The following is a 24,908-nucleotide window of genomic DNA, read 5'->3' as shown; positions in this document are numbered from 1 at the left end:
CAGACTGACTTGTCTAGTAGGCAAACGAAGGGACATTCTGAAGATTAATAGCAAGGGAGAAACTAGAAATACAGTCCTCCTTGGCACATAGAAAGCATTTGAAGCCATGGGAGTAGATGACACTAAGAAGAACATGAGGTGTGAAAGGAGTGGACTCAGAATAGAACCTTGCAAAGCATCTACACCTAGAAGGCAAGTAAACGAAGGCACAAAGTGCTCTACTTTGTTGAGTGCCTATTAAGTTCCAGGAGCTTTTACATTTTATTTCATTGAAATTTCACGGTGTACTTATAGTGAAATATCTGCTTACAGCAGGTAGTTCCCCCACCACCCCCATTCCAACAAATGAAATGGATTCAGAAGTGTATGTAGGAGGAGAGTGAAAGGAAATTAGGAAGTGAGACTTTCATCAGGGCAAAATGTTGCAGAGGATCAAATAGGATAAGAAGTATGCAAAAACATATTGCTTCACACATGTATCCATCACTAAGCAAAACTGAGTCATTAAATTTGAGAATTGAATTTTTATTACTTGGTCTGATGCTTCATATTTAAAAGAGAAAAAAAATCAATAACATAATAACAAAACCATCAGATGTGCAGTTGGGAAACAGAGCACAGTGCATTGTTTCTTTGTCAGCATTAGCAGTGTTCATAGATAACATGAAAAAGAGCAACCGTGTTGGCTGAAGGTATCTTAAGTGTCTTAGAATAGTTATCTGTGGTCTTTCTTTCTCTCTCTTAAACTTCTTAGATGAAAGAGAGCTGAGTTGCTGTGAACCAAAATCTCCTATTAGGAAACCAAACTATGAGAACAAAATTATGAGACTGACCCTTGAAGTTCAGTAATAACATAAAGACATTTTATTGAAAGCAAAGAAGCATAAAGAATTGAGTTAGTAAAATATTTTATTTGATTGATATTTTAAATGTAATACAAAATTTATAAGCCAGAAAATTTAATAGCAAGGAGAAACCAAGCTGGATCATTTAGCATAACTAAAGGACAGTATTCCTGTAAAAGAAACCAAAGTTCTATTTTTTTAACCCCACTGATTGTGATTAAACATATCAATTATACTTCAGTTGCAAGAGTGGAGAAACATGCAAGCTGAAGAGGTGTGGAGCTGATTTTAGCTGCTTCAGTAAGAGCTCTTCAACAGGTCAAGAGATACCACAGGAAAAAGGATTTTAAAAAAAGCTCTTCACCTATAAGGGACACACAAAAAATAGGGTTAAATTTCCTCAGGCGACTTTTTTATTTTTAATAAAGTTTTAATTTTAGAATCATTTTAGATTTATAGAAAAGTTGCAAAGATTGTACAGAGAGTTCCCATATACCCTGCACCAATTTCTATACTAGTTAACATCTTACTTTAGTAGGTTTATCACAACTAATGAACCAATATCGATAGATTATTTTTAATCTAAGCCGATCCTTTATTTACATTCCTCAGTTTTTACCTAATTTCCTTTTGCTGTTCCGGGATCACATCCAGATAGCATATTACCTTTAGTCACCATGTTTCCTTAGGCTCCTCCAAACTGTGATAGTTTCTCAGACCTTACTTATTTTCAACGACCTTGACAGTTTTGAGGAGTATGGGTTACATATTTTGTAGAATGGACCTCAATTTTTGTTTGTGTAATGTTTTGCTCCTGGTGAGACTGGAGTTGTGGGGTTTTGCGAGGACGATCACAGAGGTGATGCGTCAATTCATCACATCATTTCAGGGGTACTTGCTCTCAAGGACACCACCGATGATGTTGACTTTGATGTTAGTTGCCTGAGGTAGTTTTGTGGGGTTTCTCCACCATGAGGTTACTCTTTCCCTTGCCCTTTGCATATTACACTCTTTGAAAGGCAGTTGCTCTGCAAACCCACACTTAAGGGGTGGGGAATTACACTCCATCTCCTTGAGGGAGGCGTAACTACATAAATTATTTGGAATCCTGTACTCCTGGGAGATTTGTCTATTCTCCTCCATTTATGTATTTAATCAGGTATTTATATCAGTATGGACTTACAGATATTTATTTTATAATCTGAGTTGATTTTAACCCAATACTACCTTATTTTGTTGCTCAGATTGTTCCAGTTTTGGCTACTGGGAACTTTTTCAGTTGGTACCTCTATCTCTTTGTCTTAATCTTTTTTTTTTTTTAAATTTTAACATAAACCACGTTATGCTTTGATCTTGGTCTCTTGATTCTCCTGTTTCAGATATTTGAGGATTTATTTGGGGATCTAAAGCTCTGCTGTCAGTGAATAATGCAGGGTCTGAGTTGATGAGCAGGCCTTAGGGTCACCAAGGTATTTTACTTCAAACCAGTTCAGAAATCAATAAGGTAATTTTCTCAAGGTTAAAAAAAAAAGAAGCTCCAATGCCAAGATTTGTTATTATGTATGTGCGAGTAGATCTTTTATCCAAATTGTCTCATGTGATTATTTAAATAAACAATGTTGAAATGGTGTACAGCCACATCTTTACTTCTGACCTCATCTTGTCCAGTCTGTTTGAATATGTCACTATCAGATTAATTTTCTACAGTATAGCTCTGCATATGTTACTCCCTTACTTAAAGCCTGCAGGAACTCCCCAATGCTCACCAGATAAAAGGCCAAGTCATCAGCCTAGTATCCACTACATGATACGCCACGGCCCCAGCTCACTTTTAGAAAGCTTTCACTTCTCATTCTTTTCCTACCTGGACCATCTGTTCCTACCAGATTTGAACTAAGCTCACACAGATGTTTCCCCCTTTTCTGGCTTCTGTAGTTCACTAATGTTGCTGATAAGAAGTAAAACTCACTTCTATTTATTCAAATCACACCTTGCATCAGAAATCTCCTGTTTGCCCCATCCAATCCATTTCTACCCTTGTCCGCACTGCCTGGTGCCCTGGGAGGCTGACCTGTGGAGGCCAGCAATGCTGTCCTGCCTTCTGCCTTCTTGATAGTTTCAACTGGTGGGAAGCCCAGAAGAACATCAGAAAGAAAGGTTCTTTTTTGGAGGGGTGAGGAGAGGTAATTAAGTTTGTTTGTTTGTTTGTTTTACTTCTTTAACTGAAGTATAGTCAGTTTACAATGTTGTGTCAATTTCTGGTGTACAGCATAATGCTTCAGTCATACAGACATATATTCCTTTTCATATTCTAATTGATTGTAGGTTACTACAAGATACTGAATATAGTTCCCTGTGCTATACAGTATAAACTTGTTGTGTACCTAGTTTATACATAGTAGTTAGTATCTGCAAATTTTGAACTCCCAATTTATCCCTTCCTACCCTCTTACCCCTCTGGTAACCATAAGTTTGTTCTCTATGTTTGAATCTGTTTCTGTTTTGTAAATAAGTTCATTTGTGTCTTTTTTTTAAGATTCCACATATAAAAGATATCCTATGGTATTTTTCTTTCTCTTTCTGGCTTACTTCACTTAGAATGACAACCTCCAGTTCTATCCATGTTGTTGCAAGTGCATTATTTTATTATTTTTTATAGCTGAGTAATATTCCTCTGTGTGTGTGTGTGTGTGTGTGTGTGTGTGTGTGTGTGTGTGTGTGTGTGTCTCACATCTTCTTTATCCAGTCATCTGTCAGTGGACATTTAGTTTGTTTCCATGTCTTGGCTGTTGTAAATAGTGCTGCTGTGAACACTAGGATGCATGTGTTTTTCCAATTATAGTTTTCTCCAGATATATGCCCAGAAATGGGATTGCTGGATCATAGAGTAAGTCTATTTTTAGTTTTTTAAAGAACCTCTATACTGTCCTCCATAGTGGCTGCACCAATTTACATTCCGAACAACAGTGTAGGAGGATCCTTTTTCTCCACACCTTCCCCAGCATTTATTATTTGTAGACTTTTTTGGTTAAAATTTTGTTTTTGTTTTTGTTTTTGTTTTTTTTTGAGGGGGGAGGTAATTAGGTTTATTTGTTTTTTAATGGAGGTACTGGGGATTGAACTCAGGCCCTCATGCCTGCTAGGCATGTGCTCTATCACTATACCCTCCCCACTATGGACTTTTTAATGATGGCCATTCTAACTGGTGTGAGGTGATACTTCATTGTAGCTCTGATTTGCACTTCTCTGATAATTAGCAATGTCGAGCATCCTTTCATGTGCCTGTTGACCATCTGGATGTCTTCTTTGGAGAGATGTTTATTTAGATCTTCTGTCCTAAAATTTTTATTGGGTTTCTTGTTTTTTAAATTAGGCTGTAAGAGTTGTTTGTATATTTTGGAAATTAGTCCCTTGTCGGTCACATCATTTGCATATATTTTCTCCCATTCTGTAGGTTGTCTTTTCATTTTGCTGCTGGTATCCTTAGCTATGCAAAAGCTCTTAAGTTTAATTAGGTCCCATTTGTTTATTTTTGCTTTTATTCCCATTACTCTAGGACCTGGTTTGGGAGAAATATTGCTGTGATTTATGTCAAAGCAAGCTAGTCCAGCTATCTTATTCATAAAAAGAAATCAAAATCAATTTTTATATTAAGATAACATATAAGAGACTTAAAGAATTGTTGTAATATAAAAAGCTTGTAATTATATTTCTAAGCACTCACAGATTTTGGGACCTACCATTAATTTTTTTCAGAAAGTATGCATGGCTCTCCTTCTGTTGATGTCTCTCTTGATTTGGCAAAGAGAACATTGAGGACAGAAAAGGGTCACCATGAAGTCATCACAAATGGATCCCTGTTTGAAAATATAAAAGAAATAGAAATATAAAATCCACCTATTTGGAAATTAAAACTTGTGGATTTTCAAGACATTTTGAAGAGAAGCAAAAGGCATTGACCCCTTGAATTCAGAGCTTGAATGGGTACATTTAGGGAAATGTTAGTTGATTTCTCCATGTAACTCTTGTCTCTTTTTATGACATCAAATGTTTTCCTATACTTTGTGATATTGACAATAAAAGACAGTATCATCAAAGCATAAATATGAAGGTAAAATAAAGAGTATTAGGAAGTAAAATCTCAAAATTCTTTTCTCCCACATGCTTCCTCTAGGAAGCTACCACGCCCAAAATGAAGGAGCAGACCAAGAAAGAAGAGGATACGAGATATAAGAAACGGAGCCTAACCTGGGAGAGAGGTTAATGGCATCTCCAGGCCGTGATGAAGGAGATCCCAGGGTGCAAGCAAAGCACCGGGAGGGAAGAGCAACTAGTTCAAGGGTAGCAGGTCAGGGAGTGATGTCATCAGGAAGACGAAATTGATAGACTGTCTGATGTGTTGAATGTTCTGGGACGAGATTTGGAAAACTGGGAAAGGTTTTGGGGTTGACTTACTGCTAAGTAAATGGAAAACTAATGAAAAAGCTGGGAGTTATTAATACTACTGAAAAACAAAGTTTGGTAGAAAAAGCATAGTTCATTACATGACTCAACTCTGAAGAGCAAACATAAGTGCCCTAATATAAATACTGAATATGGATTTAACCACAATTATATGTAACTATATTGGAAGAAGTGAGGCAGGGGTCAGGTGCGTGTCTGTAGTGAGGAAAGGGGAGAAGACAACTAAAATCTCATCTTCCACAGTGGGAGGTACATAGACAAGGCCCCAGAATGAAAAGTCAAAAAGTAGCAATAGCAATACAAGACTATGATTTTGGGGAAACACCCAAAGACCAGCTCTAGGGAAGAAGAAGTAGTGAAGAGAAATTTGGGCACTATAATTTTTCTTAACAAACTTTGTGAAGTAGATAATTTGAAAAACTATGTGCTTGAAGAACTTTGTTAAATAAAATGAAAGCCGTACTAGAAAGCAGGGACGGGGCAATTCATTGAGCCAGAAATCTTGAGCAATTTTTGAAAAATGTGAAGCAGAGGGGTTACACTGAGGGAGAAAGTAAAACAGAGCTAAGGAACATGAAACCTAACAGAGTCAGGGGCAGGGCATTAGATAAACCGCAAACCAAACACCTAGAGCTCAGAAAAGAGGAAGAAGAGGCTGGGAAACGAGAGACGAGAGGTTAATTGAAGCCAGCTTGAGTGGCTGGGCCAGCCCAGAGCTGCCAGCTGAGGCTTTCCCTCGGGGCACCGCCTGCAGATCAGTTTAACAGAGGACCCTAGTGTGGGCTTAGGGGCCATGGAGAGAAGAGGGGCAAGATAAGTGGGCAGTTATTCACCTATCTCATAAGAGGTCAGACTCCCTAAGATGCACCACAAACACACTGAAAGAATTAATAAAAGGTAAAGACATTTTAGTACAGCTGAGAAGTCTAAATCACTCCCACCATGAGACAGCCAAACTGTTTCCTGTTTGGTATTCACTGGACGCTGTTTTTCCTTCTTCTTCTTTTTTGCTGAGTAGATCTTTCCTGGTTCCTTTTGTTCCCTTTAGTAGTTTTTGATGTTCCACAACTAATTTTTATCCAGTTAGTAATGACCTCCCCTTAAATTTTTACCCACAACTTGACATTATATTTATCTTGAGTTTCATCCAAGTTGTTGTGTATATCAGTGGTTTATTCCTTGTTATTTTTATTTATTATATATATATATATATATATATATTTTTTTAATCGAAGCATAGTCAGAGAACAATGTGTCAATTTCTGGTGTACAGCACAATACTTCAGTCATATAGGAACATACATGTATTCATTTTCATATTCTTTTTCACCATAAGCTACTACAAGATATTGAACATAGTTCCCTGTGCTATACAGTATAAACTTGTTTATCTATTTTATGTGTATTAGTTTGTATCTGCAAATCTAGAACTCCTAAATTCATTCCTTGTTATTGCTGACTAGTATTCCATTATATGGATATATCACAATTTGTTTATCCAGTCGCCCGCTAGGGGACGTTTGGGTTGTTTTTAGTTCTGGCTATTACAAGCAAAACTGCTCTGAACATTTGCAAGTCTTGTTATGGATATGTATTTCCTTGGGTAAGTATCTAGGAGCAGAATGACTGGGCCAAATGGTAGGTATATGCTTCACTTTTTAAGAAACTGATTTTACATTCCCACCAGCAGTACATGAGAGTTTCAGTTCCTCCATATCTGCTAACACCTGGTGTGGTTTAGCCTGATTAATTTTAGCATCCAAATAGGCGCGTAGTGGTATCTCCTTGTGGCTTTAATTTGCATTTCTCTAATGACTGATGATGCTGAACATCTTTTTATGTGGTTAATAACCATTCAAATATTTTATTTTTTTCTAATTTTTTTTTTGTGTTAAAAATACTTAACATCAAATCAACCCTCTTAACACATGGTAACTTGTACACAACACAACAACTTGGATGAATCTCAAAATATGCATACTGGGTGAAAGAAGCTACACAAAATAGTACGCACTGTACAGGTCTATTACATAAAATGATAGCCAATGAAAACTGATCTATACTGACAGAAAGCGTGTTGAGTTACTTAGGGAAGAGAGAAGAGGAAGAAGGAAGGATTACAAAGGGGTGTGACTGAACTTTTGGGGGTGATGAATATGTGCATCATTTTGACTGTGAGGTTGGTTTCACAGGTACATTCATAGTCTAAACTTATCAAATTGTACACTTTAAATATATGCGGTTTATTGTAGTCTATTATACTTCAATAAGATTCTTTTTTAAAAAGTTATATTTACCAATCAATGCCAGACCAACAAAGTCTTTAGGGTATATTTGCTTCTTCCTCTTTCTTCTAATCTTCCAAATTTTGTTAAAATCAACTAGAGTTCTAGTTTTAGACTGTTACTGATTTTTCAAACTCCCAGGGAGCATTTTAAAAAGTTGGTCATGTACTAAGCCTTTAAAAAATTTGCTAAAGTCCATGTTAAATAGTCGTAGCATAATAAATAAAGCATTCCAACAAACCGATAAGAAAAGGCAAACAACCCAATAAAACAATGAACAAAGTGTATGTACAGATAATTTACAGAAGTGCAAAAGGACAGTAAATTTTCAAAAAGTTGCTTGATCTATCTAATAAAAATTTAGTTAAAGCAAGAAAGAAATATCATTTTTGCCTCTCTGATGGACAAAATGGAAAAAAAATATTGGCACACATATAATTTTAATGAATTATAAATTGGTATAATCTTTTTGGAGGAGTATTTGACAGTATCTTTCAAATTTTGAATGTGCATACCCTGTGATCTATCAATCTAATGTAGTACACTAGCCTACAAAAATACCAGTGCATGTACAAATCATATATGGACAACTATTTAAAATGCAATATTATTTAACTTTCCACCAATAAGGAAGTGATTAAATAAATTATCTATATGATGGAATACTATGTAGACATTAAAAAGAATCTGTATTACAGACATAAAAGGGGCCTACCATATATTAAGTAGAAAAAAGAAAACAGATTATAGTATAATATCAACCAATTTAAAAAAATTTATTGAAGTACTGTCAGTTACAAGGTGTCAATTTCTGGTGTACAGCACAATGTCTCAGTCATGCATATACATACATATATTCATCTTCATATTCTTTTGTATGACCCCATTTTAAAAAGTAAAAACAAAACAAATAAAAGAGCCTTGCAAACCCCAAACCCCAAACCCCACGTGTCTAGATCTGTAGCTATAGCCACATCTAATTTATATTCAGATGCCTTATAGGCATAGGAGAAAAACCCTGAAGGATAGCAATGCACACCGATGATTAACAGGGTTTATCACTGAGTAGTGGCATTGTGTGTAAAGGAGTCATATTTTCACTTTTTGTTTTATATATTTCTGTGTTTGAATTTGTCATAAAATTACCTATATGTTTATTATTTTTTATAGTTAAGAAATACATCTTTTAACTGAAAAAATAAAATAATTTCAATGGAATAAAATAAGTTCCTATAATATTCTATGTCATTTGTTCCTTGTGGTGGTTAGTTTTATGTGTCAACTTAGCTAGGCCATGGTACCCAGATATTCAAGCAAACACTATTCTAGATGTTTCTGTGAAGGTAATATTTTAGATGAGATTAACATTTACATCGGCAGACTTACAGTAACCATCTGTAATGTGGGTGGGCCTTGTCTAATTCGTTGAAGGCCTTAATAGAAAAAGATTGACCTCCCCTGAGCAAGAAGGAATTCTGCCAGCAGGCTGCCTTTGGACTCTGCAACTCTTCCCAGCCTGTCAGCCTATCCTGCTGTTTTGGACTTGCTAGCCCCCACAATAATATGAGCAAATTCCTTGACATCTCTTTCTCTCTCTATTTATCTATATCCATGTCATCTATATCTCCTTTTCATTCTGTTTCTGGAGAGCACTAATATCTTCTCCTATTACATAAAGTGAAGCTTATGGTATAATGGAATATGCAGGCGTGGAAAGTTGGAGTTGAATACTGACTCCCTTTACTCTAGTGCGTATCTTTGCCTGAGTTACTTGACCTTCTCAAACTTTAAAGTCCTCATCTGGCAAATGTGGGGACCTACTTACTTTATAGGGATAATGTAAAGATTAAGTGATGTAACATAGGTAATGTACCTGAGCCATAGTAGGCTCTGAACAATCCTCTCCCGTTGTATGATATACATGGCAAATATGAGACGTTTATTCTCTAGGGTTTTCACAGATACATGGAAGGCAGTCACATAATCAGAGGATCTATTGCTACAATAATGGAATACAAGGTTGCACAAGCTAGGAAGCGCCTACAGATCCAATCCAGATGGTGGATACCATCAAAGGGCCTCCATGTTTATAGCAATTATTTTGAATGTTGGTGCGGATTTGAATGACACAGTATTGTAAGAGACTCACCGGGATGCCGTATCGAGTCCGATAGAGGGTCCTCATGGCGACACTTGTTCCACACAGACAGCATTCGTTCATGTCAGATGCAACTTGAATCGCAAGGCACGTGAAGCAAAATGTGCCACAGAGACCTGAACACATGAAGGCAGAGGCGCAAATGACTCCACTCTGCCCCTGCTTCCCCCGCCCCCCACGCAGTGGAAAGTTAGTTTGCCTTCATGAATGGCAGCCCACATCCTGGGGATTTGCACATACCGTGCTGCCAAGTTAATCGGCACTACTTTGTTCAACATTGCATTAGCTTCTCCCTTCTCCCCATCTAATCATTTTAGGAGTGACAGCACCTTGGAAAGTCTGTATTCTTTTTGTAGTAACGCCTTCAAATACATATTGAATGATTCACTGAATCCTAGTCATGTTCCAAAGATTGTCCTCAGTGCTGATAATGCCTCTGTCTGAAGTCTAGTAGGGAAGTCACATAATACAAAAAGTTCCCCAACAGAACTACTCAAGACATCTAGGTGTCACCCACAGAAATGGGATCTCCTAGGCTGTGGGAAGAAAAGATGGCTTGATCTGAATATTGAAGGAAGATTAGGGATTTTACAGGTAGAGAAAAGGGAAAAAAGCCTCTTTGAGATAACCTGCATGTCTTGGCAATGCCTGGTCTTCATTCAACATGGCTAGAGCCCAGGGATGGGATGGGGATGAGGCTAGAAGACAAGGCAGGTTGGGACAGGACAGTGAAGAAATATGAGACCTCAGAGTGGGTCATGAAAGTCATGAGGAACCTCTGAAGTATCTTAAAAAGAAAGAATGATTTGGTCAGATCTATAATTAAGGAATCCTGCCATGAAACTATTAAGTTCATATTAGAACATGTAATTCACTTACTTGAGGAACAATACTAGGGTTTGGAGGATTAAAATGTTCCTCTTTAGAAGGTTTTAGTTTTGTAGTCTCATTATCACTATGATTTGCAGATGTTGAACTAATGTCCTGAGAAGTGTAACTCATGACTCCAGGTCTCCAGTAAGACAATGAGAGCAAATCAACAAACCCAGTTGTTCCATTTCCCGGGTAACCCTTTTCTTCTATGCTTTGCAATGTAATTATTAACTTGATTCCAAATTTCAACTTCACTGCTAAGTTAAAGGTTAACAAGATTTTCTTCCCTGTCTCAGAACACGATGTAGATTTGAAATAGGCAAAAAAAAATCTCAGAGCAAACATTTTTTTGGTAAGTAGGTTTGTTTGTTTCTTGCTTGGTGTTGAGAACTACGCATTTGACCTCTGACACTTTCATCTCACCCTCAAACTTCCTTTTCTCAGAAAGTCACTTAGACATCAGAAAATGAAATGAAGCAAAACAAAAAACAGAGTCAGAGATATTTTACCCAATGAGAAGTTAATTGCCTTTAAAATTCTTTGTTCTTATGTGTATAAAAAAACCTAAAAGCCCTAAATTAAAATAGTTCTTCTCTGAGCTCATGCTGAAACCATGGATGAAAATTATCCCTTGTGTACTGGACACAATGGAACTATAATATAAGGAGTTGAATTTAAATGTAACAAGAGCAGCCTTTTTTAAAAAAAAAATCAAGTTAAGCTTGAAACATCTCTTCTATATAATGCACAGTCAACTTAAAATCATTAGGCCAAGCTTGTGCATGGTTAGAGTCATTTGCTTTTATACTGTTATTTTAACCCAGCACTTATTTTTAAGAGTAAAACTACTCTTTGAAGGAAGGAGAAGAATTACCTTATACTCAGTACAGGCATTTTCTGTTAATAAAGCGTTGCCTGACATGCAGGGTGCCCTGGAGGAGTAGGTCAGGAACTTTTATTACATGATAAGGGAGGAATGAGGGGAGGATTTGGTCTTTGTTAATTTGCCTCCATGTCAGTTACCGGGGCCCTTTTCCCAGCACTTACAGACCCCAGCAGTCGCTGAAGCAGTCACACATGCCCGTCTGCCAGTTGGAGGTTTGAAGTACTGGACCACTTGTAGGCTGAGTCACAATGACCACTGGGGATGCAGCTTGCATTTTGGTTACTGAATCTTCAGTAGCTGTGATCTGAAAGGAAAAAAGTTAGTGTCAGTAGCCTGGAGGTTGCTCTTGGAAGCCTGTTTTGAGGCACTCTGCTTTGTAGGCAAGTAAGGAGATTTAGATCAAGTGGCTTGTTAGTCCCTGAAGAACATAATTTCTGCAGTGTTCCCTGGGGGAAGAGATTCACTGAAGTGGTAAAAGGTAAAAATGCTCCCCTAGAAGTACAGGGAATGTAACAGGGTTGCAAGTACTATTTTTAAGCAGGTGCCTAGTCTGCACACAAGACAGGGAAACAAATGAGGACACCTATGGCCATGCCAACTACACCCTGTCACTCGCCATTTGGCTCTACAAGAATGAAGTCTCTAGCTACCGCAGTGGCTGACCTTCAACACACCTTGAAAGGAGCTCAGGGTGGAGATCAGGAATGAGACACTCTGTGCTCTGGGGGAAACTGGCAGAACAGGGCTTCAGATAGATATTTGCAGAAGATTTTATGAGCCCAATTTCTTGCATCTTCTCATTTCTAGAAAAGAACTAAAATCATTAACAAAGACATCTGATCCTTACGACTAGCAGAAACTTTCTGCCAAGATGTGTGCTTGACTGCACATATCCCTCTTCACTAAAATCACACATATACTGACCTCCCCACCTGCTTCTTCCGAGCACTTCCTCAGAGCTATCTGAGAGGCTGTCTCCCGGGCAATAGCCCTCATTTGGCCCCTAAGTAAAACTTAACTCACAACTCCCACATTGTGTATTTTTTTTTAGCCAACAGCCAGAAATAGCAAATAAGGGAAACAGACTCTCTAAAACTGCACCATCCTAAGTTTCTGTGCACACACACATTTCCCCCTCTTTCTCCTTTTTTTAATGTTTCCTTTTTTATGGACTTGTTTCTGATTGTAAAGAAAAAAACTCTCCTGTTTTCTGTCTACTCTCAGAACACTCTACTTCACTTGTGATCACTGAATGTGTGGTAGCTTTTCGCACACTAAGCAATTCTGCAACACCCGCTGGGTGTCCATTGGGCTGCACCCCATAGGCTTGCAAGCCCTGTGCTTGCCTAGCCTCTAGATCAAAAAAAAAAGGTCCCGGAGCCAGTGACAGAGACATCAATAGTTTAATGGATGGGGGAGCTTACATGTCTGAAAAAAAGTCTTGGAGTGATGCCCCACCATGTGCAGTGGGCGGTGGGCAGGACATAGCAGTAGTCTTAGCCCCCAGGTTGGCTCATTGGTTACCAAGGAAACCAGCAGAGGAGCATGCCCCCCACCACCTCTTTGAAAAGCTATCATGGTGGAGGTGTTCTGATCCAAATCTTAGAACAGTCTCTAGCGGGGGCCGGGGGCAATTACATAGGAATTTAGGAATTTGATTAGGCATGTGATTAAGAGGGAAGATCAGTCATGTGAGTTGGGTGTAGGTGAAGCAGAGGCTGGTTGAGCAAGAGATGTTCAGAGAGAAGAGAACTGTCATGTTGGGGGGGGTCCAACCATATGTGGTTCTACAGTTTAGCTCAATTCCAACAAGTGTGTACAGGAGATAGTGTCAGATTCCACAAGCGAAGTGCTCAGTGCCACAAAACTGCCCTCCCTCCCCTACCTCAGATGCCAATTGTAAGTCCAGGTTATCACCTGTGCTTCTGACCAACTGGTTTGATTAATTTGTTGAAGTGGCTGACAGAGCTCAGGAAAACAGTTTACTTACTGGATGATTGATATATTATAAAGGATATTGAAGGATACAAATGAACAGCCAGATGACAGATACCGAAGGTGAGGTTCAGAGCCTGTGGAGTTTGGGTATGCCACCCCTCCCAGCACACCAACACAAAAGCTCTCTGAACCCTGTCCTTTAGGGTTTTCATGGAGGCTTCATTACATAGACATGATTGATTGAATCCTTGGCCATTGGTGATTGAACTCAATCTCCAACTCCTTTCCCTTTCCTGGAAGCCTAGGAGGTAGGGCTAAAAGCTCCAAACCTCTAATCACAGGTTGGTTCCCCTGGCAACCAGCCCCAATCCTCAAGGCTTTCCAAAAGTCACTTCATTAGCATAAACTCCTCTGTAGTTGAGAGGGGCTTGCTATGAATAATAAGACATCTTTATGATTCTTACCTCTTAAGAATTTCCAAAGATTTTAGAAGCTCTGTGCTATGAACAAGAATGAAGACCAAATATGTATTTCTTATTATAAACCACAATATCACAGAAGTCCTCTCCAATCTTTCTGCATCCAAGTTGGTTCTTCTCTTCAAATTTACCTGGAGCCTGTATCCCTCTGTGAGTGCTGACTTGCCAGACCCTTGACACGTGTTAGGGGCAAGCCCTTATAGTGTACCCCAGTAAAGATTATTATGAAGTACATTTTGTTAGGTTAGTCCTAATTTCTCTCCATCATGAGAGGCACTGCAGGGTCATGGAACATTGATCTGATCTGGAATGAGAATATCTTTGCTCAAATTCCAGTTTCCTAAACTGTGTTATCTTGAACTAGTCATTGAACAGCCTAGTCATTTAACTAGTCATTTAAATTTCCACTTACTAATCTGTAAAATGGAAATAGTTTCTGACCTATCCACCTCTCATGCTTATTGAGGGCATTAAATGAGATAAAGCTTGGGGATGAGTTTAATGAACATTAAAAAAAATCAGATAAATATAAGGGAGAGTGGCTAATTATGTACAAAAATGTAGCAAGGAACTGTGTGTGTGTGTGTGTGTGTGTGTGTGTGTGTGTGTGTGTGTGTGTGTGTGTGTGTGTTGGGGGTAATTAGGTATTTATTTATTTATTTTAACAGAGGTACTGAGGATTGAACCCAGGACCTCGTGCCTGCTAAGCATGCGCTCTAACACTAAGCTGTACCCTGCCCACCCAGTAAGGAGCTGCTTTTGATGATTTCCACAAACGTTTATTGGCAATTCTATGAGCTTGTAGTCACAGAGATTCTACTCTGTCAGGCACTGTACTAGATTCACATTGTCCACTTAATCCTACAACAGCCCTATTAGGTAGGAATTATTATCTTTATTGAGTTGATGAGGAAATGGATGCTCAGAGACTTTAAGTGAATTGTGAAATTCAAATCCTTCTCGGGCTCATTCCACAGTCCCTGCTCCTGCCTTTGCCCCTCAGCTTTAGAGTCCCCACTCCATCAGAACACTTAGTACATACAGATGGCATTGCCATTGGTGTGTTGTGATCTCCTTGAGAACTGGAACCCTCTCTTTATATTTATTTCTTTAGCACCAAGCTCAATGCTAGGCTCACAGAAGATACTTTTTATTGCCTTGTTGAATTAAATACTTATTTTATGCTTGATTCACTTACAGTGTGCTAGACACTGAGGTGTAATACATTTCCACTTCAGATTTCTTTTTTCTGTAGGTGTTTTTTGCTTGTTTGTTTTGCTTTCTTTCTTTTTTTTTTTTCATTTTTTGGTTTTTTTCTTTTTAGTTCTTACTTTTTAATGAAGTGAGTTGATTTCAGGACATGTTTTTAAAAGCACAAAAGAAAAATACTAAAATCAAAAACACAATGCCTCCAGATACTCAGGCAATGTGATTGTACTATTTGCTTTCTTACATTATTCCCCTCATAGAACAGTTTCAAAAGCAAGCAGATAACTTCCACTGTCCCCTATTACTTTGTAATTTTTCTATTTCTTGAGTTAGCTGGTTTCTTTCTTGATTGCATTGCTTAGTGACACCTGGCTAGTTTGGTAGTTCCTGAGGACAAAAAGAGAGTAGCATATGAAACAGAACAACATCTTGAGTGTTTCTCTGCATAACTGAAAACGCATCAGCATTGGTTCAAACATGTCTAAATCTCCGCAGGCTTCATCACAGCTAATTGTAAATTAACCAGGTCTACTTTTATAGATGGTTCTCTGAGTCCTAGCAAACAGCCTCATGGGAAGAACATTCAGTGTTTCTGGATGAGGATAAAACAAATTTATTTTTATTATTTTTTTAAAAAGAAGGAAGAAACTTTAAAATGTTCTTTTAAATGTTTGTATCAAACATTATCACCTTTAGAAAATAGCTCTAGGTACTTCCCTTCCCAGTAGTGAGTGTGGTATGCAAATGCCACATATTTTTCTAAGTTTTAATAAAATGATTATAAAATAACAAAATGAAAACAAGGACTAAATTTGAATTAAGTATTTTAAGAAAACTTTAAAATGAGAGAAATTTAAAAGCCCCAAGGTTGAGAAAAATGACAAAAAGGCAGGAACAGATAATTCACAAAAAATGTGACATGAAAATGACCCTTAAATAGATTTATAAAAAAGATGTTCAAATTCATTCAATATTAAATACATATAAATTAAACACTTAGATTGGCAAAAATTAAAAAGAAGGCAACACAGTCTTTTGGCAAGGCTGTGGAGAAACAGGCACTCTAAAATATTGCTGGTGTGAATGCAAACTGGTACGACCATTCTGGGAGGACCTTTGGCAATACCTAACAAAACTATGTAAACACTTTCCATTTGACCAAGTAATCCCTCCCCTAGAAATTCATCCTGAAGATACACCTCCAACAATGCAAAAATACACATGCATGAGGTTATTCATAGCAGCATTGCTTGTTTTTACGAAATAATTGTAAACAATACATGGGAGAGAGGTTGAATAAACTATGGTATACTCGCACAATGCAGTGTTATGCAGCTGTCAAGAAAAGAATGAGGATAAGCTCTATAAACTAACATGAAGTGACATCCAGGATATATATAAGTGGTAAAAAAATGTACAAAAGAATGGCTATGGTATGAAATCCTTTATATAAGAAATAAAGGGATATAAGGAAACATACTATATCTGTTCAACTGTGAAATAAGAAGTACAGGAAGAATGAACCAGGAACAAATGAAATTTCTTATGTTCAAAGTAAATGAGACGGAAAGAATGAGAGAATGGAAATGGAGTAGCAGGGGTGGTGGCAACACTACTCTCAGTGTGCCTTTTCACTTGACTCTGACTCATCCGACCATGCTAATATTTCACGTATCAAGTCAACACACAATGGATCAGTAAAATCAATCAGAACGTGGAAGGAGTCCAAAGTGCAATATAAACAGTAACAAACAGAGCTGAGTGTATTACAATTAATATTACAACCACACGAAAGGGACTGGGGAAGAAAAGGGTAAACTAAATAACTTTGCAAAGTATTTTGAATATATAATGTAAAGCTGAAGACAAAAATAACCGACGTAAGTATTGTACTCTAGTTAGTAAACTTGCTTCTTACAGGGGTAGAAACTAGCAATTCTGAAACATATATATATATATACCATATATATTTATATATATTATATATATACTTATATATATTATATGTATATATATTTAGCTTGAATAAGTAAATACATTGTGGATAATGAGACTGCACTGTCAGAGAAAGAAATTACAAATAAGAAAAGGAGGACAGCTAGTATGAATCCTGTTGAATTAGAATCAGAGGTATGAACTCATGGTTATTTACACACACACACACACACACACACACATACACACACACAGAGTTATAAATAGGGGAGTAAATCCCCTTTGTGGGGTCTTTAAGGACCACTCCAACACAGCTGTGGAAATTCTACTCAGAGAGGCATATAAAATTAAAGAATTTATTCTACTCACAGGTCCTAAGGAGGGAGGCACAGCATGCCCAGAGGGTCTATAACAACGATTACTGTGGATTTGTCAAATGTTGATCTTGTATTTCCCACTCCCACATTCATTAATGGGAATTCTACTGTAGGAAAGCACTATCCCCTTCTCCCTCATTTAAAAATTCCTTTATTTATATCAGCATAGAATTATGGATAGTTTCTCTAGACAATATTAAAATTGCATCATTGCTCAAATTGTCCCAGATGTAGCATTGGAAGAGCCATCCAGTTGGTTCTGAGGTCCCGCTTCTAATCCACGCTATTTTATTTTTTGGTCCCACAAGATGTTTCAGATTTATCTTGTACTTTCCCTGCCCCAGCCTTTTAATCAACCATTTCTCCAATGAACTTGGGCTTTTAAAATTTGAAAAACAGTATTTAGAAACCAAGATTTGGATGGATGGATGCTAAAATTAGACTTTGAAAGTATGATGAGAAACAAGACGTTTACATGGTCTCAAAGTATCTCCCCACAGGCTATTTCCTAATTACAAAGGGAAAAACAGCAACTTTCTACTGGATAAACCTGGCAGACACTATCTTAGTCAAATGATCAAAGTTAATATTATCAATAATGGGACATCTTGACATGCTCTAGAAAGTGGACACAATACTATGACTGGGTATATTAATAAATCTTATCTATAGGAGGTGCTGACTAGAGCAAGGCTAACTCTGCAATAGGTTATATTAGCAATCACTCATGTGAGTCAGGAAAGGGAAATGTTTGGTATTTTGTGGCTTGGATGATGATTAAAATTCATCTGTGTTCAAATACGATTATGGAGTGCTAGCGTTGTTATTTTGATCCATCATGGTCACAGTGTAGCCTTATCTCATGTTAACACTCTGTGAGGTTGTTTCACGTGCCAGGGAACACCAAGACCAGGTGAGAGGGACGACACAGATGGACGTGGAGGGCATGATGCTAAGCTAAATAAGTCAGACAGAGAAAGACAAATACAGTATGATCTCACCTATTTGTGGAATCTAAAACAAACAAGCAAGCCAAACTCATGGTTACAGATAACAGATCGGTGGTTGCCAGAGGTGAGAGGTGGAAAGTGGGTGAAATGGGGGAAGACGGTCAAAAGGCCCACACTTCCTGTTGTGAAATAAGTAAGTCCTGGGGATGTGATGTACCGCATGGTGACTATAGTTAATAATGCTAAATTGTCTATTTGAAAGTTGCTAAGAGAATAAATGTTAAAAGTTCTCATCACAAGAAAAAATAATTTGTTAACAGTGTGGTGATGGATGTTAACTAGTTTTACTGTGGTGATCATTTCACAATATATCAAATCATTATATTGTACATCTGAAACTAATACAGTGTTATATGTCAATTATAGCTCAGAAAAAAAAAAAAGAAAAAGAAAAAGAAAAAGGCTTAGTGTGTGAGTGTCCGGCCAACTTGCAGCAACACCAAAGCCTAGCTCACAGCACTGGGCCAGCTCTGGGACAGCAAGGGCTGCTTTTCTCTTCCTTGGGACATTAGTGGGGCAACTGGTAAAATTTGAACAAGACCTATAGATTAGTTTTTAGTAGTTTATCAACATTAATTTCCTGGTTTCAATATTTGTACAATGGTTATGTAAAACATTAAGAATCAGGAAACCTAGGTGAGGCGTGTGTGTGCTGTGTGCTAGTTTAAAAATAGCTTTATTGAGATATATTTTACATACCATAAAATTCACTCATTTAAAATGGATACAGTTCAGTGACTAGAGTGTATAACTGTATAACCATCCCCATAATCTAATTTTAGAATATTATGTCACATATTCTCCAGAGAAAAAACATATCCATTGGCAGTCACTCCCGTTTCCTCTCACCTCCACCTCCAAACCACATTTAACCTGCTTTCTGCCTCTACTATTTTGCTTTATCCTAGACATTTCATACAAATGGAATCACAGAATATAGTCTTTTGTGACTGACTTCCTTCAGTTAGCATGTTTTTAAGATTTTCAACAATCCATGCTGTAGTGTATATCAGTACTTTTCTGCTGAATCATACTGCATTCTGTGGATACACCATTTCGTGTTTATCCTTTCATCAGTTGATGGATATTCAGGTTGTTTCTACTTTGTGGTTATTATGAATAATGCTCCTATTACTATCTGCGTACAAGTTTTTGTGTGAACATTTATTTTCATTTCTCTTCGGTGTACACCTAGAAGTGGCATTGCTGGGTCAAAATGGTAACTTTATGCTTAGTATTTTGGAAGGCAGCTATGCTAAGCACTATACCACCAAGGTCACGTATAGTGTTTGGAAGAACTGCTTCAAACTGTTTTCCAAAACGGCTGCATTTTGTATAGGGCTCCATCATCCTGGCTAGCATTTGTTATTGTTTGTCTTTTTTTGTGTGCTATTTTTGCAACATTTTTCATAAATCTAAAATTATTTCTAAAAAAATGACAAAACAAAACATAAAAGAGAATTCGGGGAGAGAAGAGCCCCATAGGATTTAGAATGAAAAATACAAAAGCAATCTGCTACAAACACTAGAAAAATATATCCCTAAACCCAAGTAGTATATAATGCAAATATAGCCATAATAAGATTTTTGAACTGTGGTTTCATTTCCCCCTTATAATTATTAGGAACCATTCTAAAGAATTTCTTTTTTGTGTAAAATACCATAAAATGCATTCGGAATAGTTGAAGCTGATTAAAAATGTATTGTTTGTTCTTTTATATGCATTAAAGTGGCTTTTGATTTTGATTTCTGATTGATTGGTGCCATAATGGCCTTTTACTGCTCTATTACAATAAAAGTTTAAACACTGTTAATCTCACAGAAAACAGTGCGAAAGGAAGTTCTAGTAGGTGAACAAACAGCCGGAGGGTCAGGGGTGGGGGCGATCATTTCGGGGGTGCGTCATTTATGGGTGTCTATGTAGCGGGGAGGAGTCTATCTTGAAGGGTAAGGGTAGGCTCCTCAAGTGATGGAGCGAATGACCTTGCGTCTGGCTGTGCTCTGACTCCCTCGCAGGGAGGAGGGTCAAGGAGGCCGTGACAAGGGCAGGGCAGGGTGAGTGCGGAAGGGTATGCGGGCGTCAGGCTGGGTCGAGCCATCACACCCTTCCTCCCTAACCTCCCTCCCTGCCCTTCCGCAGCCTGTGGTTCTCTTCAGGGCGGAGAGCCCGCCGCCCCCGCTTCCGGCGCACGCGGGAGTTGTGGCCTCCGCAGGTGCGGGGCGGGCCGGGGTGTGGCTTCTCAGCCGCGCTGACCTCTCGACCGCTCGGGAAAGTGACTGCGAGCGGCCTGCGGGCGCGGAAGGTGTTCTCCTCTTGGCCCCCACATTCGGCCTCCCAGGACCCGGCTATCTCCTCTGCTGGAACAGGATCCTATTTGCCCCCGAATTCTCCAGGGCAGCCAGCACGGAGCCCGCGGTCAGGGTCGGCCGTAAGCGGGGGACAGCCAGCTCTAGGTGGCTGCACCTCGCGGACGCACCGGACCTGCTGGGAACCGGCAGCGGCCGGGCAGTCGTGTCGTGGCGCCTCTCCCTCCCGGCACCCTGCCGCTCCCCCTGCCCCCGTCGCCCAGTCTCACCAGGCATATATAATACATTTTTAAAAGTTATCATCAGATAGGTGGGCTGATCAGCTCACTGATCGGGAAGTAAGACAGAAACGACCACCCCAGCCCCCCACCCACCTCGCCCCGCTGAGGTGGGCTCCAGATTCTACTTCTGGTGCACAGGCTTATTTTTCATCGTAACGGGAAGCAACCACAACTCTCTAAACAAACTCGTTCTTTCACGAAGAAGCAAGTAAAGAAATTGCAATGCCATTTCTGTTGCTCACCGTTTTTACAATAGTTAGCTTGGTTTGGGGAAAAGGAAGCTCCCAATCGGGAATGTAAGCTCCACAAGGGCAGTTTTGTGGGTTGTGTTCGCTGACGTATCTTACAAGCCTAGCGCAAGGTCTCGCACGCAGTAGGTGCCCGCTACCGCGGTCTCAATGCGTGACGCCAGCTGGAGCTGGTGCACATCAGACACTGGCTAGTGCCCAGCCCTGGAAACCACTTAAGCAATGGCTTTCCTTCCCAAACTGCTTTAGACCGCCAGACATCCTAAGATCCAGGTCTTTTCTATATCCCAAACCTCAGTACACAGATGATAGAAACCATAGTTTTGGGTGATGGCTTCCCATATTTGAGGCCTGGGAAGAAGAGGCATTGCAGGAAATTCTTTAAAAAAATGTTCAGTCAGATTTTCTTTTGTGTTTCCTTTTAATAATCAAACATTAGAAAAAGACAGGAAAGGCTATATAGAATGTTAGGTGGTTATCACTAGGGAATTGGCTGATAGGTATTTTTTATTTTTATCTTTGTAATTTTGTGCATTATCTGGTTTTCTGTTTTTATGGTTAGCATTTATTCCTTTTATAATCAACACAAGAAATACCCATTTGGAAACAAAAAGCAAACCTAGTGACTTAAAAAAAAAAAAAAAAAAAAGAGAAGGAATGTAAAGGGTCATGCTGATTATTCGTATAGCTTAGAGCTGTCTGTATTTTCTTCTCCATAGCCCCTAGCCAATGCCTGGCACCACAACTGGCATGCAATAAATACCAGCTGCATGAATGAATGATGAATATCCTTTCCATGATCTCTCTCAGGAAAAACATGTTCATTTAAGTTGTTTATTTTTCAAGAAGTCTGTGCTGTGATTTTTAATATAATGACAGCAATCTGAAGATTTCAGTATAGAAACTTGCCTGCAGTTATAGAATCATCCTTTCCTTCAGCTGAGTGTCCTCGCTCAGTGTGTACTTTAAGTACGTGTGTATTTAGATAGGCTGGAGTTAGCCCTTATAGCAGCCTGAGACCAGAGCATCTGAAGTTCAGTCAGCGATCATCTGCACATTTTGTAGTGAGCAGCTTCATGGAAAACCTGTCCACGTGCTGACTGCCAGTTAGTTTGTAGGAAAGTCTACAGCTGAAACCTGTGTGGGGTCTGAAACAGTCTTCAGCCCTAAAGTCAAAGCTCTCGGTTTCTGTTTCTTTCACAGCTTTTGACTTCCTGTTTTGAATATGGAAAATTGTGGAGACCCAGGTGCTTCTGTGGACTTCAGTACAGAGAACTGAGCAGGGAGTGGGGGCCCCAGTGGGTTTCAGAGTGTATCTCTAGTGAAGGTTACCTACAGCAGGAAGAAGGCTGCTCCATCCAGCTCCCCCAGAAGAGCAGCCCTAGGAATCAGCATCCCACACTTCCATTTGACCAATTTAGCTTTTTCTGAAAGAGGTCTTGTGACTTCTCATGTGAGATTGTTTTATTCAAGAGGTACCTCCCTGACAGTTATAAAACAGAGGAGAAAACAAACACACTTACTCCTCTGTAGCTCTGTGGTTTAAATATCATTTCACAATTTGAGGGATCCTTTAGGTTGTAGCAAAATGTGAAATAGAAACAAAATATGCCAAACAACCGCAAATCTCTGCTTTAGCCATTAAGTACCCAGTAATTTTTTAACCTTAACCATTCAAAGTAAAAGCAACAGCAGGAACTGGGGAGGTGGTGGTGGTGGTGGAAGAGAACAAAAGGCAACTCCCCTGGAATCTCTTCAGTGCCCAGTGATATTTCTAAGAATTTCTGGGACCTAGTCTACAAGCCTGTCTCCTCTGTTCAGTGGCCTTCAGTGCTTCCTGTGCGTAAAAGCTACTTGGAGACTTTGTTTATGATGTAGATTCCTGGGCACTATCCTCCGAGGTTGTGACTTAGGCGAGGTGGACTGGGGTCCAGGAATCTGTACCGCGCACCCTCAAGGCTGCTGCCACTATGCCATGAGATGCCGTCGTGTAAAGTAGAGAAAAGTGGCCCTTCTGCGGAGCTACAACTTGATGAGAATTAGAAAAACGCCATCACCTTCTCCAGGCAGATGCAGCCCATGCTGAGGCCTCCAGCTCGCCTAGGAGCACAGGCTAAGCCAGCCCTGTTCACCTCAGCACCACCTGCCCGTGCAGAGCCCTGGCTTCTCAGTGGATTCCAGCACCAGTGACCTTACAGAGCACACTTTGTAACTCACAGCCCTGGGTGTTTTCATTTCTCTTCTGTGAAGAATAACTACAGATCCAATCCCCTTTAGTAAACATTTACTGGGCAGGCTTCCAATGTTTGTGAAAGTCTTGTGTTGGGTTTGGTAGGGTTTAAGGAGCGTGAGTAGTTCCCGCTCCACGGCCAGCAGCTCTGCCCATCACTAAATGACCATAGAGGTGTTTTGTTTCATACATCTTTGATACCATGGGAGCAGAGAGAGTGATGAAAAATGTTGGCTGGTGCCACTCAGGAAAAAGGAAAAATGGAGGCAAGGGGAATTTAAATGGGAAACTCGGTGGACAAGCTTTGAAGAGGGACTGTAGCTCCTTTCTTTAGAAAGCTCCTTTCGTGAAATGACCTCAATGCCCAGAAACCTTGCAGGATTTGGCTTACATTTTAAACATCTTAAACATCTTAATTTCACCCATTAGTCTTAGTTACAACCAACCTTGTACCTGACTCCCCCTGCCTTGGAACACCTTACTCTTGAGAAGGACAGACCATTATCTTATTAATATTAATTAATAGTATTAATTGGATTGACATCAATATTATTAATTTAATCAATCTGGGTACTAAATATATCACTTAGATTAACTTTTCATTTTTTTGCTTTGATTAAAACATTTGCATTTCATAATTTCTCATCTCAAAAGCTGATAAATGTGAGGTGAGAAGGTTATCTTTCTTTACACATTTACATAAAGCACCAGAATTTAATTTTAAAGCATTCTAGTCTGTTTTTCTTACTTTCATACTGAAAATTCAAGGATTCTCATGTTTCATTACCTAGATCAGCAAAATCCTGTCTTCTATTTCTAACGGCAAGAAAACCAACAACAAGCAAAATAGTTTCAAAACGCAAAGAAATTCGACTGGCACAAGTAAGCATGCCTATGTATGATATAGAGTGAAATTAATGATCAAGTTAGTAAACATAAGGCCTAATATGTGTTCCTGCTGAAAGCCAGAGTTGATGAAGGATTCAAAACATCTTACACTACTTTAAAAAGCGTGGCATCTCCCATATGACTGGCACATGTTGAAATTGACTAAATTGACTAAATTTAAGCAGTTAGATAAGAAAACATTGGTCTTTCAGCTGAACCTTAAAATACAGCATGTTAGAAATTTAAAAAAAAGGAAATCAAATACTGGTAAAGAAGACTTTTTTTTTTCAGTGCCAAGATAAGCTTTTAAAGAAGTGCTTCATTTCAAAGTACTTACAGTTAAGAAGTAGGTTCTTGGCAGGCTGTGTCTTGGGCTTGAGTGAGAACCTCACTGAAAGTGAATGACACAGGCAAGAGAGAAGTAAGTGTGCTCACATTCCACTATATGCTACAAAGTACAGATTTGAGGTTTTTATTGGCCAATGCAATCCAGGC

General features: G+C 38.9%; 1 protein-coding gene across 3 annotated transcripts; it reads right to left on the bottom strand.

Moving 5' to 3' along the window:
* Positions 1–844: 844 nt before the first annotated feature.
* LOC102515291 (placenta associated 8) lies at positions 845–24,908 on the bottom strand. Of its 3 annotated transcripts, none has more exons than XR_004326758.1 (6): positions 24,751–24,904; positions 12,186–12,314; positions 11,673–11,815; positions 9,744–9,868; positions 4,586–4,702; positions 845–1,209 (listed from the first exon to the last, which is right to left on the bottom strand). XR_004326758.1 is itself a non-coding variant. In XM_032499129.1 (6 exons), the coding sequence occupies exons 2-5, from the start codon at positions 11,783–11,785 to the stop codon at positions 4,598–4,600; spliced, it is 345 nt and encodes a 114-aa protein (XP_032355020.1). In that variant the 5' UTR covers positions 11,786–11,815; positions 24,751–24,908; the 3' UTR covers positions 845–1,209; positions 4,586–4,597. The 3 variants fall into 3 exon arrangements, 1 of the variants encoding a protein (XP_032355020.1); XM_032499129.1 differs by lacking the exon at positions 12,186–12,314 and adding an exon at positions 11,355–11,356 and having other exon boundaries at positions 24,751–24,908; XR_004326757.1 differs by lacking the exon at positions 12,186–12,314 and having other exon boundaries at positions 24,751–24,908.

This window comes from Camelus ferus, chromosome 2 (genome assembly GCF_009834535.1).
Source record: "Camelus ferus isolate YT-003-E chromosome 2, BCGSAC_Cfer_1.0, whole genome shotgun sequence".
Classification (NCBI taxonomy): Eukaryota; Metazoa; Chordata; class Mammalia; order Artiodactyla; family Camelidae; genus Camelus; species Camelus ferus.
This window is presented reverse-complemented; position numbering and strand designations above follow the sequence as displayed.